The following is a 17,833-nucleotide window of genomic DNA, read 5'->3' as shown; positions in this document are numbered from 1 at the left end:
TGGAGGCCAGTGAGTATGATTTTGCATTTTTCTCCACTCTACCCCCTTTTGCTACAGGATTACAGTTTCCTCAGGTGAGTACAGGGAAAGGAAAGAAGGACTGGAGAAATGAAGGTGAATACCTAGGACTGATTTTCATAATGGACATAGAAGCTAAGCTGTTCATGAAAGGAAATGAGGACATAGGATAGTGTGAAGAATAGTGAAAAGGTAGTAGGATTCTGAGTCTTGGTGGAGTTGAAGAATTTTTGGAGTTGGGTATTAGAGGAAGTGAGCTAGAAAGGAAGGAGGTTGAGGTGGGAGAGTTGGGTGATTAAAACTGAGATTATAGAGGAGTTACAGTTACTGGAAATGTGAAGACCTAAAGTATGAGCAAGGAAATGAGAGGCTGAGGCAAGGGTGATCCCTAGAGGAGAGGAACCTGAGAAGTTAGGGCATTGGAGGAATCATCTAAAACAACTGAAATCACCAAGAATTATGACAATAAGAATGAATGACAATGAACCAGAGCACGGGGGTCTATAGGTGACCGAAAGGAGTGACAGCTCTAATCTCCTGTTACGTCGTATATATATATATATTTTTTTTACGTCGTATATTTAAAGCTCTTGTTTATAAGCTCTAGTTATTTGAGTAAGTGTGTCTCCTTTAAGGGCTTGGGAGGGGGAGAAGCCAGAAATCGGGGGCGGGGCAGCTGGTGGGGGTTATTGTTGGGACTCCTCCGCCGAGTCTGCGCAGTGAGATAGAGGAGGCGGGGCCAAGCCCCGGCTGGCGGGCGAGGGCGGGGCCTCAGGGGCGGAGTCTGCGCTCCGGGTCGGGCTGCGGCTGCGGCTGCTGTCCTTCCAGCTTGTGAAGCAGGGAGGCCGAGGCCTGGGCTAAGCCCGGAGCCACCGTTCGTCGGAGCCTCCTGGAGCCCCCGCGCAGGTTCAGCCTGGGGGCGGGCTCAGGCCCGGCCCGCCGCGGAACCCAGGACAGAGGCTGCATGCCCGAGGACCAGGCCGGCGCAGCCATGGTGAGGGAGCGAGGCCTGCCTGAGCCGCAGCCGCCAGCCACCCTGGCCCCCGCGGCCCTGCCCTCTCCAGCTCTGATACCCCGTCTGCTCCTGCCTTTACCTCCCCACCTTGTTACCTCCCCCTCGGTGACCGACTCCTTCTTCCCCTTGGTCCCCGGCCACCTACTGGGGTGACAACCCTCCTCTCCCTTAATCTCTCTCCACTCGGTGACATCCTTTTTTTAAATCACCCCCAGTGACAGCTTCTTTCGCGTTCCCCTTTGCCTATTCCTCCTCGTCCTTTAACCCGACCTTCCTTTTCTCCTCTACCATTTTGCCTTGTTCTCTCGGGAAGTCTGCGCCGTCCTTCTTTTTCCTCCCTCTTTTTCGCTCCTGCTCTTTGCTCTCGCTTCTTACCCCCTTTCACCATTTTATTTCCACTGCCCTCTCCTCTCTGTATCCTTTCTCCTTTTCGTCCTCCACCATCCACATTTCCTCTCCCCCTTATCGGATGTCCTCTCTTCCCCGCTCTCACAGCTGTCCCCATTTCCTTCTACGGGATTCAAGGGTCTAAGCAGGAACAATTTGAGGACGATTGCTTCCCTGGAGCTGTAGGGCGGGCAGATAGGGGGTCGCAGGCTTTCTTCTTCCTTTTCTTTTTTGTAGAGGGAAGAGGGAGATTGGAGGTGTTGGAGAGAGCCTGCAAGCCTTATTACCTAATGTCAGTGCAAAACCTGAGTGATAGTGTGTTTTGGAGTGATGGAGTGAGGCTTGGGGTGAGGGCCGGCATGCATACTATGGCCTTATGAGATATCTAGCCTTTTGACAGAAATAACTTAAAATGTTTTAAAATGAATGTTTTTTTTTGAGTATCTTTTAGTGTGGAGGTACAGTTTGGGAAATTTAAAAATATTTATTTACAAGCTTTACTATTACTCAGAACAAATGGTTTTTGTTTGGAGGCAGAGACCAGAGCATCTGGAGACCGAAAATCAGCTTGGCAGTCAGATTGTGACAGTCTCTTTAATACCTTGTATTATCTTCATTTGTTTTGCCCTCTCTGCTTTTAGTTGGGAGAGGCTTACATTTGCAAATTTTCTCTCTCCTTCCTGTTTCTCGTGCCTGTTTGAAGCTTCAGTGGGTTTTTCATTGAGTTGGGTTACACATGGTTTGCAGTTCATTTAATGAACCCATTGCTCCATTATATGCAGCAATCTAAATTTTGATCTCTGGGAGGAATAAGACATTCTAGTCAAAACGAAGTCCTGATAATTATGTTCTCCTAGGAGGTTAGTTAATTTCTGTTTTTTCCCCATCTGCTTTTTTGGAAAGTGGTTTATTATAAAGTTATTTAATCGGTGAACTTTCCCTAACTCACTGACTCTGCATTTTTAGGTTGTCATTCTCGTGTCTGCCTCCACAACAACCCTTCACATTCACAACTCATCACACTGTCATTGTATGTTAACCTGTTTCTTCCCCTGAAATGTGAGTTCTTCTAGGCAGTGACTATGCCTTACTTAACTCCTGCTGTTACCAGTGCCCAGGCCAAGTAGGTGCTTGAATGATTTCATTTTATGGTCTCATTTTCCTATCTGACAAATATAATCTTGAACTGAAATCTGAGGCAACTAGTGGACTACACAGAAAGAGTGAGTTTGAGAATCTTATTTTTGATGCAAAAAGGAAATTTAGTAAGATGTGATGATCTTCTTTTCAGAATAAAGAGCTGTCCCATCAAATACACCAAATGGCTAGATTTTTGGAAGTGTTAGCCTTCCCACTGAGAATGAATGTATGAGTACAGAGGGAGTTATGAACTCCTTTTTGGGTACTTAGGATCCAAAATTGCCGTTTGAGCTGGACCTGAAAGGTGAATAGGATTTATATAGATCATTTTGGGTAGGGGAAGAATGCTTTGTTGTGCATGTGAGTAGAAAGTAATTAGGATGTATTGTAGGTGGCAGGATTACCATTATGTGACATGAAGAATGCGGGAATGAGGATGTGTAGTAGGAAATGAGACTAGAAAGACATTAGACATGGTTATGGTTTAGACTTTGTCTCCAACTAACTGGATTTTTCCTTACTTGTTAAAACACATACACACAGTGTAAAAGTATATGTATGGGAGAGGTGAAGAGAAGGCAAAATATTAGCTTATTATGAGCTAGGAATTATTCGTAGAGGCTACTTTAAAAAATTTCCCTGTGTAACAGGTGTAGTAGGCACTCAATAAATACAACCAAACATTATTATAAAGCTTCGTATTTTATATTTTTCAAAATTTTCATTGTTATGTTGTGTTTTGAATAGTTAGGGATGGCTTCCCAAAGGATCCTACTTTCAGGAAGAAACGTAAAGGATTAAATTACAGGAGTTGTGTTGTGGAAAACTAGATAGAACAAATAGCACATGTGAATGACCTGTGATAGTACTCTCTCTTGCCTGTTAACCCTGCATATCCAGGAGTTCTCAGCTCAAGGAAGTCAGGGAAACCCCAACTGCCCTGCCTACTCATCAGAAAAAACTCCCAAACAACCCTAAGTCACACCTCCATTATGTAACTCTCTTTCATAGAGTACACATCAATTGTAATTTTGTATTTCTTGCTATGACTTTTCGGTTAATGTCTGTCTCTACCCCCAGACCATAAAAATCATTGATACAGAAGTGGCTTTTGACTAGCTTCTGAGGGCCAGGTAATGTTCTAGGCATTGTGGTTACAGTGGTTTAAAAAAAAAGACATGGTCCCTTGGGGTAAGGAAGATAGACAGTAAACAAATGTATAATGAGAATAGTTATAAATGCTAAGAAGAAACGAATCAGGGTAAGGTATAAAGTGACATCTATTTGTGTATGGCAACTATTTTAAATAGTATGGTTAGGGAGCAACACTAATAGCTAATATTTATTGAACATGACTGTGTATAGGCCCTGTTTTAAGTGCTTTACATATTTTATCTCATTTAATCCTCATAGCAACCCAATGAGGTAAGTATTAGCTCTTTGAAGGTAGAGACCGTGTTTGTTTGGCTCATATTGTACCTTTAACACCTACATAGTGCCTGGTGCACAATAAGTGCTTAATAAATATTTGTTGAATGGATGGATGACTTTGGGGAGGATCAGAAAAAGTCAGGGAGGCTTTGTTGAGAAGGGACATTTGAATTGGAGTTTTAACTTCTGGATTTTATTGGGTAAGAGTTTGGAAAGGAAAGCCATTCTTGGCAAAGGAACTAGCTTGAGCATAGAAGCTGAAACTGAAGGATGTATGCAGGGAAATGTATGATTCTAGCATTAAGGGTGTGATAGGATGCAAGACTAGGTGAGCCTAGGGTCAAATTATGGAGGACCTTGAATCATAGGCTCAGGAGTTTGGGCCTCATTGTAAAAACCTTGGGTACCTTGAAAGATGTGAAGGAATTATCATAAGAGATTTTGAGGATGATCACTCCAAATCAATATGAAACATGATTTGGAGTGGCAAGAGCTGTTGCACTAGTCTGGGTGAAAAGGAAGTGCGTGAACTTTCACCCTAACCTTGTGGTGGTGGTGGTGATGATTTAAATTGGAGGAAGGAGAGTATAGGGAAATGAAATAGGAAGATCTGGCACACCACTTTTTGTCTAAGTGAATTTTCCACAGAGGCATTACTAAGGAGTTATAGAATCACTAACAGCTTTGCAATTTCGCTCTCTGGGCCTCGGTTTTCATATATGCTGCCTTTAGGGATTTATGAGAATATGAAAACAAGGTAAATTTACCATACCAAAGTCCTTAATTTACAAACAGTTAAGTCTCCCAAAGGTCATGTGTTAGGTCATATAGAGGGAGAATTAGCACTTCCCAACCTTATTTAATTTTTTAAAATAGTTTTTGTGTGATATGAGAAAGGAGTAATTTTAATATTTATGTATTTAATGTATATATTTTATTTTTGAATTATATATATAGGTTATTTAATAATATACTGAACAAAATACCTTAAAACAAATTTCAGCCATTACTGTTCAACAAATGACACATTAACATAAGATAAAGCATATTTTTAAATGAATATCTATTACAGTGTAGATTGAAATTAATTATGCTTAGGGCATCAAAATAGATAAGAATGACTTTTTAACCTTAAATTAGGAATTCTTGCTCTTTTTGTACTTTAAAAATCAGTGGGTTTTTTTAAAATTAATTTTTATTGGACTATAGTTGACTTACAATGTTGTGTTAGTTTCTGGTGTACAACAAAGTGAATCAGTTATACATACATGTATCCACTCTTTTTAAAATTCTTTTCCCATATAGGTCATTACAGAGTATTGAGTAGAGTTCCCTGTGCTATACAGTAGGTCCTTATTAGTTATCTATTTTATATATAGTAGTGTGTATATGTCAACACCAATCTCCCAACCCCCTACCCTGCTTCCCCCTTAGTAACCATAAGTTTGTTTTCTACAGCTATGACTCTATTTCTCTTTTGTAAATAATTTCATTTGTACCGTTTTTTAAGATTCTACTTATAAGCGATATTATACGATATTTGTCTTTCTCTGTCTGACTTACTTCACTCAGTATGACAATCTCTAGGTCCATCCATGTTGCTGCAGATGACATTATTTCATTCTTTTTTACGGCTAAGTAATATTCCATTTTATATATGTACCACATCTTCTTTATCCATTCCTTCGTCAGTGGACATTTAGGTTGCTTCCATGTTCTGGCTATTGTAAATAGTGCTGCAATGAACATTGGGGTGCATGTATCTTTTTGAATTATGGTTTTCTCTGGATATATGCCCAGGAGTGGAATTGCTGGATCATATGGCAACTCTATTTTTAGTTTTTTAAGGAACCTCCATACTGTTCTCCATAGTGGCTGCACCAATTTACATTCCCACCAACAGTGTAGGAGGGTTCCCTTTTCTCCACACCCTCTCCAGCATTTATTGTTTGTAGATTTTTTGATGATGGTCATTCTGACTGGTGTGAGGTGATACCTCATTGTAGTTTTGATTTGCATTTCTTTAATAATTAGACATGTTGAGCATCTTTTCATGTGCTTTTTGGTTGTCTGTATGTCTTGTTTGGAGAAATGTCTGTTTAGATCTTCTGCCCATTTTTTGATTGGGTTGTTTGTTTTTTTGATATTGAGCTGCATGAGCTGTTTGTATATTTTGGAGATTAATCCCTTGTCAGTTGCTTCATTTGCAAATATTTTCTCCCATTCTGTGGGTTGTCTTTTTGTTTTGTTTATGGTTTCCTTTGCTGTGCAAAAGCTTTTAAGTTTAATTAGGTCCCATTTGTTTATTTTTGTTTTTATTTTCATTACTCTAGGAGGTGGATCAATAAAAATCAGTAGGTTTTTATAATTTTTCTGTTTTGTTTCTAAATGACAAAAAGAATGGTTCTAGGCTGTTGCTTGCAAGCTTGTCTCCACAAATAAAACATTGGTGGTATGGATAGTTTATTTCTAATATTGAAAATCCAGGTTGGATATAACTATCATCACATTTCTTTTTTTAATACTTGAAAAAAATACTGAGATATCTTGATGTACCATTTAAGAATCCTGAGAAGATAAATGCACTCATTAACTCTTATTTCATCATCAGTGCAGCTTGTGTTTCCTGTCTTTAACCAACAGTTCATTCTAAGAATAAAAATAATTTAAAATTACTGTGTTGTTCTGTGTTCAGATGAAGTTATAACAACTGCGTGACTATAATATGATGAGTCAGTTTTCTCATTTCCACTAATTCACACGTTCAGTGGATAAATTTTTGGATACTCTCAACTATTCTGTTTTTACAGGAGAAAAATTTAAATAATTATTTTATTAGATGGTCAGAAATACACAAATCGATGTTTACATGTGTATAACTGAGTTACTTTGCTGTACAGCAGAGATTGGTACAACATTGTAAATCAGCTATACTTCAATTAAAAAATATTTTTAACTATACAAAATGAAATAGATATCAATGTTGAATTTAATGATTGAATCATCCATGAATTAGGAAATGCTGGCTAGAACACTACTTTTTGCATAGATTCTAAAGCTAACCCTTAAAAACATATAACCAATAAGTAGCAGAAATAGTCATTATCTGCAATAGAATAAAAGACATTTTTAATGCTAATAATTAAAATGGGAAAATAATGTTAAAACAAAATTCTTTTTCTTTTTACAGAACTTTTTTTTGTTTTTGTTTTTTTATTTTTGGCTATGTTAGGTCTTCGTTGCTGTGCACGAGCTGTCTCTAGTTGCGGCGAGCGGGGGCTACTCTTCGTTGTGGTGTGCGGCCTTCTCATTGTGGTGACTTCTCTTGTTGCGGAGCACAGGCTCTAGGCGCACGGGCTTCAGTAGTTGTGGCATGCGGGCTCCGGAGCGCAGGCTCAGTAGTTGTGGCGCATGGGCTTAGTTGCTCCACGGTGTGTGGGATCTTCCCGGTCCAGGGATCGAACTCGTGTCCCCTGTGTTGGCAGGCAGATTCTTAACCACTGTGCCACCGGGGAAGCCCAAAACAAAATTCTTGAATGCTGGGACCTTTATTTTAGAGAGCATGATCTCAAACATTTAGTGAGCACACAATGTATCAGATGATGTACTAATTAATCTTTACAGTTCCATGAGGTTGATGATGCTTTCTCATTGAACAGTTAAGAAAACTGAGGCTTTGAGAAATCAGGTAACTTTCCTATAGTCATATACCTAATAAGTGACAGAACAGGATTCAAGCACAGGTTTGTCCAACCCCTAAGTCTGTGCTATTTCAAACACCTTCCCTGTGCTCTATGAGACTGTAGGAATCTAAACTGAATTCAGGCATTTAAAATATTTGTACTATTGTTTCCATTATAAAAGTAATTCATATTTATTGAATATGTCAAAGGGTGTATATAATTTTATGGTTCTTGATCCGTATTGCCAAATCGTCTTTCTACAAAGCATTTGGAGAGTATCAGATGTTGGTGGCATTCTGTGTTTAGCATTTAGATACCTTTTTAACATTGAAAAGCTTGAGACACATGACGGGAATATGCTTTTAGAATACATCAATTGGGGGAAAAAACCAAAAGGCTGGTAGAAATTAAGTATTATTTTAAAGTGATACTGCACTCTTAATTCTAACAGCATCTACTGTGCACTGAAAGTGTACATTTCAAGATATTATTGTGGACAGAGCATACATGGTATGCATGTAAATTTGTGGACTCTTCACTATGCTTAAGGAACCTACAGTTTAGGCCCCGCTAGTTTATAGTGGTCTTATAGCGCTGCTGCAGCCACATGGATTGTACTGTGCAACTCAGGTGGCAGCTGTACATACGGCCAGCAATGGGTCTACAAAGATCTGTATCCTGTGTACTTGGCAGCATCTAACACATAGTGGGGGCTCAGCAAATAGTTTTACATAGTATACTAGGATTCTTAAGATCTAATTCTTTAATGAGCTAATCATTTTATGAGAAAAAGTCGTTGCATTTCCTGCTCAGTAATACTGAGCACACATGCTGTTTATCGTGCCTCTAGATTTGCTTACACTGTTCCTTTATCCTAGAATGCTGTGCCCTTCTTGATTATTTAACCTTCAGGTGTCCCCTTAAACTCTACCTCCTTGTGAAGCCTTCATTTACCCTCAGGCAACCTTGGGTTCCTCCTTTCTTGTTTGCCTCCCCTGTACATTGTATGTGCTTTGGTTACAGCAGTTAGCCGGTGGTGGTGGTGGTATTTTTGTTAAGGAGGCTGGCTCTCTCTCCAGATTATGAGGTCTCTGAGGGTAAGAACAGAGTTGTATTTTTTCAGCTTCATGTCTTAAGCACATGGCATCATGCATGAGACACAGTAAGTAAATAAATATTTGTTCAATGAAAGAATGTGTGTATTTTGTAGAGAAGTGCATAAGGTGATGTTAACTGAGATGTGAATCATGAAAAAGGGGAAAAAAAGGTGAACACTCTGTACAGGTCCCCTGAGGGGAAAAAGAGTTTTGATGGGTAAGAAATTTTGGATCAGACTAGTTTCTCTTACTAGCATTAAGTGATACTTTTGACCTAGGATAAACATTTCTGTCCAGAAGAGTTCATCAGAAAGAGTTGGGGAAGAAGCCAAGTGATTTCAAGATGAATTGCAAAGCAATATCCCTTTGTATAAAAATTTGCAAATTATTTGTCTATAATTTGTGGAGGTATCCTTCCGGAGAACAGAATATTTAAATACAGATAGTAAAGAATCAGTGACTGGTAAATGTAGAGGGGTGGTTAATTATTTAAACATTTTATTAGCTCTGTATAAAGATCTTTTTTCTTTTTTCCTATCTCCTGTTCTCCCTCGTATAAACACTTTTCTTAGCTCTCAAAAGCATCTTAATGCCTGTTCAATGTCATATTCTCCTTTTCTAAGGGCATTTTTAAAAAGTTTCAATGTTCTTAGTTATGTAATATCAGTTATATTCTTTTCATAGGCCTTTTAACCTATGGCAAATCGTTTTACCTCTCTGTGCCTCCATTTTTAAATCTCTAAAGTGAAAAGGTTGTATTAAATCCTCTCTGTGATCCCTTCCACCTCTTAAAAAAATGTAGTAAGATTCTAGCATGTTAAAGGTAAATATTTTAGTAAAGTAGATATATTCTATTACCTATAGTACTATGGAATCAGGGCATGCCGCTTTTTTTTTTCTTTCTTCTTTATAAATTTATTTTTTTTATTTTTGGCTGCATTGGGTGTTCGTTGCGTTGGGTCTTTGTTGCTGCGCGCAGGCTTTCTCTAATTGTGGTGAGCGGGGGCTACTCTTCGTTGCGGTGCTCGGGCATTTCATTGCAGTGGCTTCTCTTGCTATGGAGCACAGGCTCTAGGTGCACGGGCTTCAGTAGTTGTGGCACATGGGCTCAGTAGTTGTGGCTCGCGGGCTCTAGAGTGCAGGCTCAGTAGTTGTGGCACACGGGCTTAGTTGATCCGGGGGCATGTGGGATCTTCCCGGCCCAGGGCTCGAACCCATGTCCCCTGCATTGGCAGGCGGATTCTTAACCACTGCACCACCAGGGAAGTCCCAAGCTGCTTTTATAGGTTTTAATTTTGTGTAAACTCCATTAATATATTACCCAATTTTTCACACCAGAAACCCTTCATTCAATTATGTTAATATTTCCATGGTACTTTAGTATTTTAAAGACACGTTCATACACATCCCATTTATTCTTCACTGCCATTTTGTGAGGTAGTCGAGGTAGAGGTTTAGCATTGGTTTTACAGATAAGAAAACTGAGAAGTTAATTTATTTGCCTAAGGACACACAGCTACTAAGTAGCAGAGCCAGGACTGACTGCAAGCCCAGTGCTCTTTTCATTATTAACTGAGCTTCTCTGTTTACCATATTATATTTCAAAACTAATGCTAGTAGTTTAGAGGAAAATAATGCTAAAGTGTATCTTTGAGTTGTTGATTCCTATGATCTGCTCATCTGCTCAGTGATTACTGACCTGAATTTTTGTTTTGTTTCTTAGAATAGCTTTATTACATGAGCTAAGATGGAAGGGAAGGGGATTTATTTACCTTTGCAGGCCTTGATCTTTTTTAGATAGAAATCTAGCTCCTTGCCCTTTAACACACAGCCATTTGCCACACTGCCAAAGCCTTGAAGTGGTACATGCAAGGAGCTTGCCTTACCTGCATTTTTATTTGGTGTCTAGGGATCTCTGAAGAGTAGTTGGTGGGTTTTTTTTGGTTGTTGTTGTTTTTTCTGGCTGCGCCACATGGCATGTGGAATCTTGTTTCCCTGACCAGGGATCCAACCCACGCCCCCTGCAGTGGAAGTGCAGAGTCCTAACCACTGGACCGTCAAGGAATTCCCTAGTTGGTGGTTTTTTTTAAAAAGAAAAATAATTCCCCTCAGTCCATGCCAAATAATTCAAAAGATCTGTACCCTTGAGCACAATATATCTGTGCCTTTGGTACTACCTTCTTGACCTCTTCTTCCTCACTCGTAAAATGATTGTATTTGGGGAAAGAGAAGGTAAAGGGATTAGATCAAATCTAAGGTTACATTAGGTGTTTATTCCTGGAAGTCTAACTTGGTTGAATCAGTAGTAAAAAATACAAGGGGGAAAAAAAACCCCATAAACTAAAAAGAGATTTCCCATGGAATACTACTAAAATGAGGAATCAAAGATTGTTCCAATATCTGAAGTTTCTTATATCCAAATGAACTCAAATGACATTTGTCTGCTTTTCAATCCCATTGTTTAATTTCAAGGCTAGACTTGGGACTTAATATTTCTCTCTAGACATATAGTCTCTTTCTCTAGGAGCAAATAAGCATTTTAAGTACACCTGATAATAAATTTGTGCTTGACTGTTCATTCATTCAACAAACATGTAGTGCCTACTATGTAGTAGGCATTATTGTTGGCTCTGGGAATACAGCAGTGAACAAAAACATAGTGTTTGTTCTATGGAGTTTATATTGTATAGTAATAGTTAACATTTATTGAGCATTTAATATACGCCAATCACTGTTCTAAGTGTCTTTCACCTAAAATTTATTTAATTCTGACAACTATCCTGTGATGTAGGTACTGTTATTGTCTGTATTTTACAGATCAGGAAACTGAGGTATGGGGAGATTAAGTACTTATGCCTAAAGTTATATTGTTTTGTAAGTGGTAGAGCTGGCATTTTAATCCAGGCAGTCTGACTCCCAAGCCCATGATTTTCACTGCAGTGTTACATAGTCCTTCAGAGAGATGTCAGTAAAAAAATTTATTTCTAATACTGAAATTGTCAAGTTTGTAGTCTTTGTAGTCACCTGGTTTCTGGTCCAATCTTTAGGAAAATATCATCCAGGGTTACAAAAAAAAGGAGCACTGTCAGAGCCATTGCCTTCTATTGGAGGATCTGTCAGTCCTAGGAGCCTTTCAGGTAGGAGATGAGATTTTTGAGTCTGTCATATGAGTCAGAACTGAGACAACTACGTAAAGCCAGGACCCTAACACCTAACAAAATGCCTGCACCGTTGGTGAAAATGTAGACTAAAAAATATCTGCCTGATGGTGTAGGGAAACAAAGGAACTTATTTATCTTGACATGGTCTCTGGATGGGAAAATTCTCTCTTGAGAATTTACAATCATGAACCTTCTACCCTGTGTGTCTGAAACTTGAATTTATATAACTTGTGCAAGATGATGACTATTAAGTGAGAAGGGGACATTTACTGAGTAATTATTCTGTTAGGCATTGTGCTGGGGGCTTTAAACACATTTTTGCCCTTCATCCTGACAATAGCATCATGAGATAAGTACTAATATTATCCCCATTCTACAAAGGACAGGACTGAGGATCAGAAGAGCTAGGTAATTTGCAGTCTAACAGCACTGAATTCAAATCTTGGTCCAGTATTCTTCCTGCTAAGCACAATGCCTCTGGAAGCATCACTTCATTTTTGTGCCTCAGCTTCCTTAACTGTAAAATGAAATTTGTAATATATTTCCTTTTACTTCCTTTTGCTTCATAAAGTTCCTTTTTTACTTCATAAAGTTATCAAATGAAATAAAGTTCCTTTTTTACTTCATAAAGTTATCAAATGAAATAAAGGATGTGAATTTGCTTTATTCACTGTAAGCTACTGTTACTGGCATCATCTGTAAAGTGTATTTTTCCTTTTAATTAAGCAAAAGAGAGACCTCATTATTCAGCAGTTTTGAAGTCCACAAGGTCTGTCTTGAGAAATTAAGGCAATCTTAATACTTTTTGTGTCAGATATTTCCTGAAGGAGTTTCATGAGGAGAAATAAAATGAATTTTGAGATAAGTTACCATCTAGTAACTTACTAATTCATTCAACTATTAATTTATTGGATGCATTTTTGAGGACTTTAGTTCCCAGATATAAAAGATGCCTGATCTATGAGGATCTATTTCATTTTTTATCATACCAGCAGCAGTGGAAGCCCCAGTCTCCTCCAACAGTAGACTACAATTGCAATATGTAGTCAGTTCTCAGTGTCCCCCACCTCCCCACTTGCTAGAAATAAGTAGCCCACTGCTCAGAATGCTGAAATGCTTCTTTGTCATGACCCTGGCAATATAGTCACAGAATGAAGCTTTTAAATATATAAAACAAAGCAACCAACAAATTATATAACTAAGTCACAGGGAAGTGACTGAGTATGCCTCTAGCTGAGTATTGCATAGACGACTAAATACTTCAAGGAAGGAGAGTATAAGAAAGAAAATTTAAAATTTAGGAAGATTAAAAGAAAGCCATGAGAAGGTTAGTAAGAGCTAATGAGTATCAATGTGTGATTCCTCAGAGACTCCTTATGAAGAAGTCTGTCTGATACTTGGAAGTGTTGCAAAGCTCCTACTAAATATGTACAATACAAATGTAGCTTGTTGGAATTCCAGTAATTTCTTGGAAGAGAGCTTTGTAATCAGTGCCTCAGCAATGTTGTCTTGAGTTGATAGTAGTTTTTTTTATTGTTACTAGTTTTGTATCTTAATTGTGAATTATCATTGATTTAACTTTATTATTAATCTAGTGTGTGGTGATATAAATTTGCATTAATAGAACTTTTGACATAAAAATTTCCAAATTTAGACTTTGACAATGTATTGTTATTCAAATAGGAAACATTCATTTTATTGTTAAAGCAGATGTCTATAAAAGTCCCTTGTAGTGATACTTCTTTGTTAATATGGTTCTCCACTGGAACTTGGGAACCAAGAGGGATGGGTAGGCGGTGAGGTTTTTTGCCCCACTTAAATGGGCCATAGACAAAAAGCATTTGAAAACTACTAACTTTCCTTGAATTCATAGTCTTGAGGGGGAGACGGCCATCTAAACAAATAAGTTATACAGTGGCAAATTGTAATAGAACTATATACAAAATGTAGTGTGATTAAATCTGTGTTTTGGGATATGAGGGACAGCTTCATGGAAGAGTGGACATATATACTGGCCCTTGTAGTGTGAGTAGGAATTTGATAGAAGGACAGGTGGGGAAGGGCACTCTGAGGAGAGGGGACAGCATATATAAAGAAGGGGAGGTATGACTACCACTGGTAACATTCCTTCTCTGAACCTCAGCTTCCTCAACAAAAATAATCTCTTTTCCCCTTACTTCATAGAATCATAATGATTGTTTTGAAAAGGCTTTATAAATTGAAGTGCTAGACAGATGTTTAATGATGAAGGTTCTCATTATTACTTACTTTTTTTTTTCTTTTCTTCAACATTTGAAAGCCTTCTGTGTCTCCCCTAGGAGGTGTCATTTCAAGACCTCTCCTAACCTCCTTTCAACTTAGTTGTTCTTTTCTTCAATGTTATTTGTTTTTTTCTTTTGTTTGGTTTTGTTGTTACTTCAAGGTTCTGCTTTGTGACATCTAAAGACAGGAGCAGAAGAGCAGATATATGTGTATATACCTAGCTTTAATAGCAGGAGAAATTCTTTAATTGCTTATGCATAACTATTTAAGCTGTGAGCCATGTAGTTTAGTCTCAGAGTAGTGTCATAATCCATGGAACATAATCCTGCAGCCAAAAAGTCATTTTGTAGTAACTCAGAGTCTTTATTTGCAGATGTTTGAACATTGTAAAATAGAATGGAGTTCACAGATATGCTTCTTAAAATTCCCTTTTTATTTCCTATCTACTTCCCTTTATACATCATAGCTGGTCCCTTGCCTTTCCCCTGAAAACCCTGCCAAGACTCCTTTTCCATCCCAGTCCACCATTATTAGATGGTAAAACCTCTGGAGAATGTAAGACTGGGAAAGGGTATAGGAGCAGTGGTAAGAAGTTACATTATGGCCAATTTAGGAAAAATAAAAGTGTGTGTATATGTGTGTATATAAATACACAAGCGCATGTTTTCATTCAAAATTAAGATAGTTTTATTGAGTCTAATAAAAAATGTCTGTTTTTACTAGTTTGAATACATATATTATTGAAAAGTATGGCTATCATTGATTCAATTGACACTGATTTTTGGTTATCTTGTAATATTTGAAAAGCAGAAACATGAATATAGCTTTATTTACATTTCCACAAATGTTTACTTTTGTCTTTTTTTCATTTTTAATAATTTGATAATTTAGAAAACTATGTGAAACATTTATGTAAGCCATGGAACATAGTAAACAAATATCTAAAGACCAGCATCCAACTTAAGAAATAGAGGATAACCACTGCCATTTTTTCCCTTGTGTGCCCCATTCTTCTATGCCACTTCCACCCACCCCCAAGGTATCCAAGGTATTCACTATCCGTTTTGTTTTTTTTTTTTTTGGGCCTTGCCAAACCTATGCCCCCTGCATTGGAAGCTCGGACTCTAACTACTGGACCGCCAGGGAAGTCCTGTCAACCATCCTTTTTTATTTTAAATCTTTCCCTTGCTCTTTTCTATAGATTTATCATAACATATTTTTTAGTTTAGAGGTAGCTTTATAATCTTCTGAAATAACTTTTCAGGCAATATCATTTCCTATGCCTGTATAGATGTTTAAGTGAAATCCTGCTGCATGTACAGTTTTTATTTTGCTTAGACTAACTTTATTCTTAGCATTTTACTGTCTTTAAAAGTTATTTAGGGACTTCCCTGGTGGCACAGTGGTTGAGAATCCGCCTGCCAATGCAGGGGACACGGGTTCGATCCCTGGTCCAGGAAGATCCCACATGCTGTGGAACAACTAAGCCCGTGCGCCACAACTACTGAGTCTGTGCTCTAGAGCCCATGAGCCACAACTACAGAGCCCACGTGCCACAACTACTGAAGCTCCCGTGCCTAGAGCCCGCGCTCCGCAACAAGAGAAGCCACTGCAATGAGAAGCCTGCGCACTGCAGTGAAGAGCCAACGCAGCCAAAAATAAATAAACAAATAAATTAAAAAAAAAAAAAAAAGTTATTTAGAAACATACATATTGCTATGTAATTATCTATGGAGTTGATATACCATAATTTGCTTGCCATTTCCCCCCTGTTTTAGACATTTCTATATGTGGGTTTATTTTAGAGGGGGTCAGAAAAACTGATTAATCCCTTTGTGTAAATACCTTTGTTAATATCTCTGATTATTTCCCTTTTCTTGTTTTTTTTGGGTTTTTTTGGTAAATTCTTAGAATAAGTACTGGATTCAGAGACTGGGTGTTTTTAAGATTGTAATTAAGTCTTTTCTATCCAGAAAAATTGTGCCAATTTATACTTTGACGAGCAGTATTTGAGAGGACTAATCTGGGTACACTTGATTTGAATGATTCACAATGTCAGGATTATATCCTGTTCTAGAAAACACTGTGTTAACCAAAAAAATTAAATAAAGGGCTGTGCTGTTCTTTCAGACTGGTGGTGTTTTTGCTGTTTTCCATAGGATATTTTTTCAGCCATTGTTCAGGGACCATGTCATTCTGCCTGCTGTACATGTGATAGTTAATTACAGGGCTTAGTTATCGCTTCTGATCACTTCCCCTGAGAATTTATCTAGTCGTATGACTCCACTGTCACCAGTAGGGGATGATATTTTAATCTGTATATTCAGCTGAATTCTCTCACAGAAGCATTATTAGTTCCTTTTCTGTACTTGCCTAAGCAGGCAGACTCTCCACGGCCTTAACAAATTCCCCTGGAGAAATAATTCCTTGCCTTGTCTTCTTATCAGTCTTGTCAGTGACCTCATGGGAGTATTAATTACTATTTCATTTTTTATTTTTATTTTCTAACTTTTTATTTTGACAATTTCAGACTTATAAAAAGTTGCAAAAATAACACGAAGAATTCTCATGTAGACATTCACCCAAATTCCCCGAATGTTAGCATTTTATCCTGTGTGCTTAACTGTACTCTTTACACACACACACACACACACACATACACACACACACACACACACACGTATTTACCCCTGGTTAACTACTACTTTAAATCATGGAGGTTTTGTTTTGTTTTTTTTTAAATCTCGACTTTTCCTTCTTCTACCCTTTTCCCTCCTTCATCTGAGTGGCCTATATGGGATAGGAAAAAGGACATGGTATTTGGAATTAAATACTTTGGTTCAAAGGCCCAATTCTGCCACATTTTTAACTAGATGAACTTGGGTACACTGTTCTTTCTGATCTCCAGTATCCTCATATACAAAATGGTGTCTATTATACCAGCTCCACAAAACTGTTGTGAGGGCTAAATGAGCTAATGTATGTCAAAAGTATGCTGTATGAATGCTGGTCAGTCCTTCAGAGAATACTCGTGTATCTAGTACAGTGCCAGGCTTTGTGCTAAGTGCTGGGGATTCAGAAAAAATCAGCATCTATTTCCTGTTTGGTCACTTACTGTATTTTGTCAATTCTTCCTTCGAATTATTTTTCACTTTTGATTTTTTTTCCATTTTCTTTGCTTCTACCCTAATCTATAGCATTATCACCTCATGTGTGAGTCACTGCAACAACCAACAGGTCTCCAAGTTGTTTTTTGGCATTTATGTCAGTGACAAACTAATAATTGTCCTGAGGTATGGTACAGTATAGTGGAAAAGATATGGACTTCATAATCAGTAGACCTAGGTTTGCATCTTTGCTCCAGTTCTTACAAATACTGTGACTCTGTACAAGTATCTTTACCACTATTCTAATTTGAACTCGTTCTTTTTTTCTTTTAACAGGTAAATATCAGGGAGTGTTTTGGCTGCTAAGGATATACAGAAAGGGTTAATATGTTCCTTGAACTTGAACAGCATCATGGTCTAGTGGGGGAGACAGATACAGTCATAAGTAACTATGGTGTAACATAGAATTATAAAAGAAAACTAGCTTTGGAGTCAGATATAAAGGGCAGCTTATGTAGTGGTAAAAGCACAG

At 38.1% G+C, this 17,833-nt stretch overlaps 1 protein-coding gene across 2 annotated transcripts in view; it reads left to right on the top strand.

Moving 5' to 3' along the window:
* The first annotated feature begins 790 nt into the window (after nt 1-790).
* ZYG11B (zyg-11 family member B, cell cycle regulator) overlaps nt 791-17,833 on the top strand; it is a 71,967-nt gene continuing 54,924 nt past the window's right edge. For both annotated transcript variants that reach the window (XM_082429514.1, XM_082429513.1), the window contains exon 1: nt 791-1,012. In XM_082429514.1, the coding sequence (XP_082285640.1) occupies nt 983-1,012 (30 nt within the window). In that variant the 5' untranslated portion in view covers nt 791-982. The remainder of the gene's footprint in view (nt 1,013-17,833) is intronic.

This window comes from Balaenoptera physalus (genome assembly GCF_965194825.1).
Source record: "Balaenoptera physalus genome assembly, chromosome: 1".
NCBI classification, from domain to species: Eukaryota; Metazoa; Chordata; class Mammalia; order Artiodactyla; family Balaenopteridae; genus Balaenoptera; species Balaenoptera physalus.
This window is presented reverse-complemented; position numbering and strand designations above follow the sequence as displayed.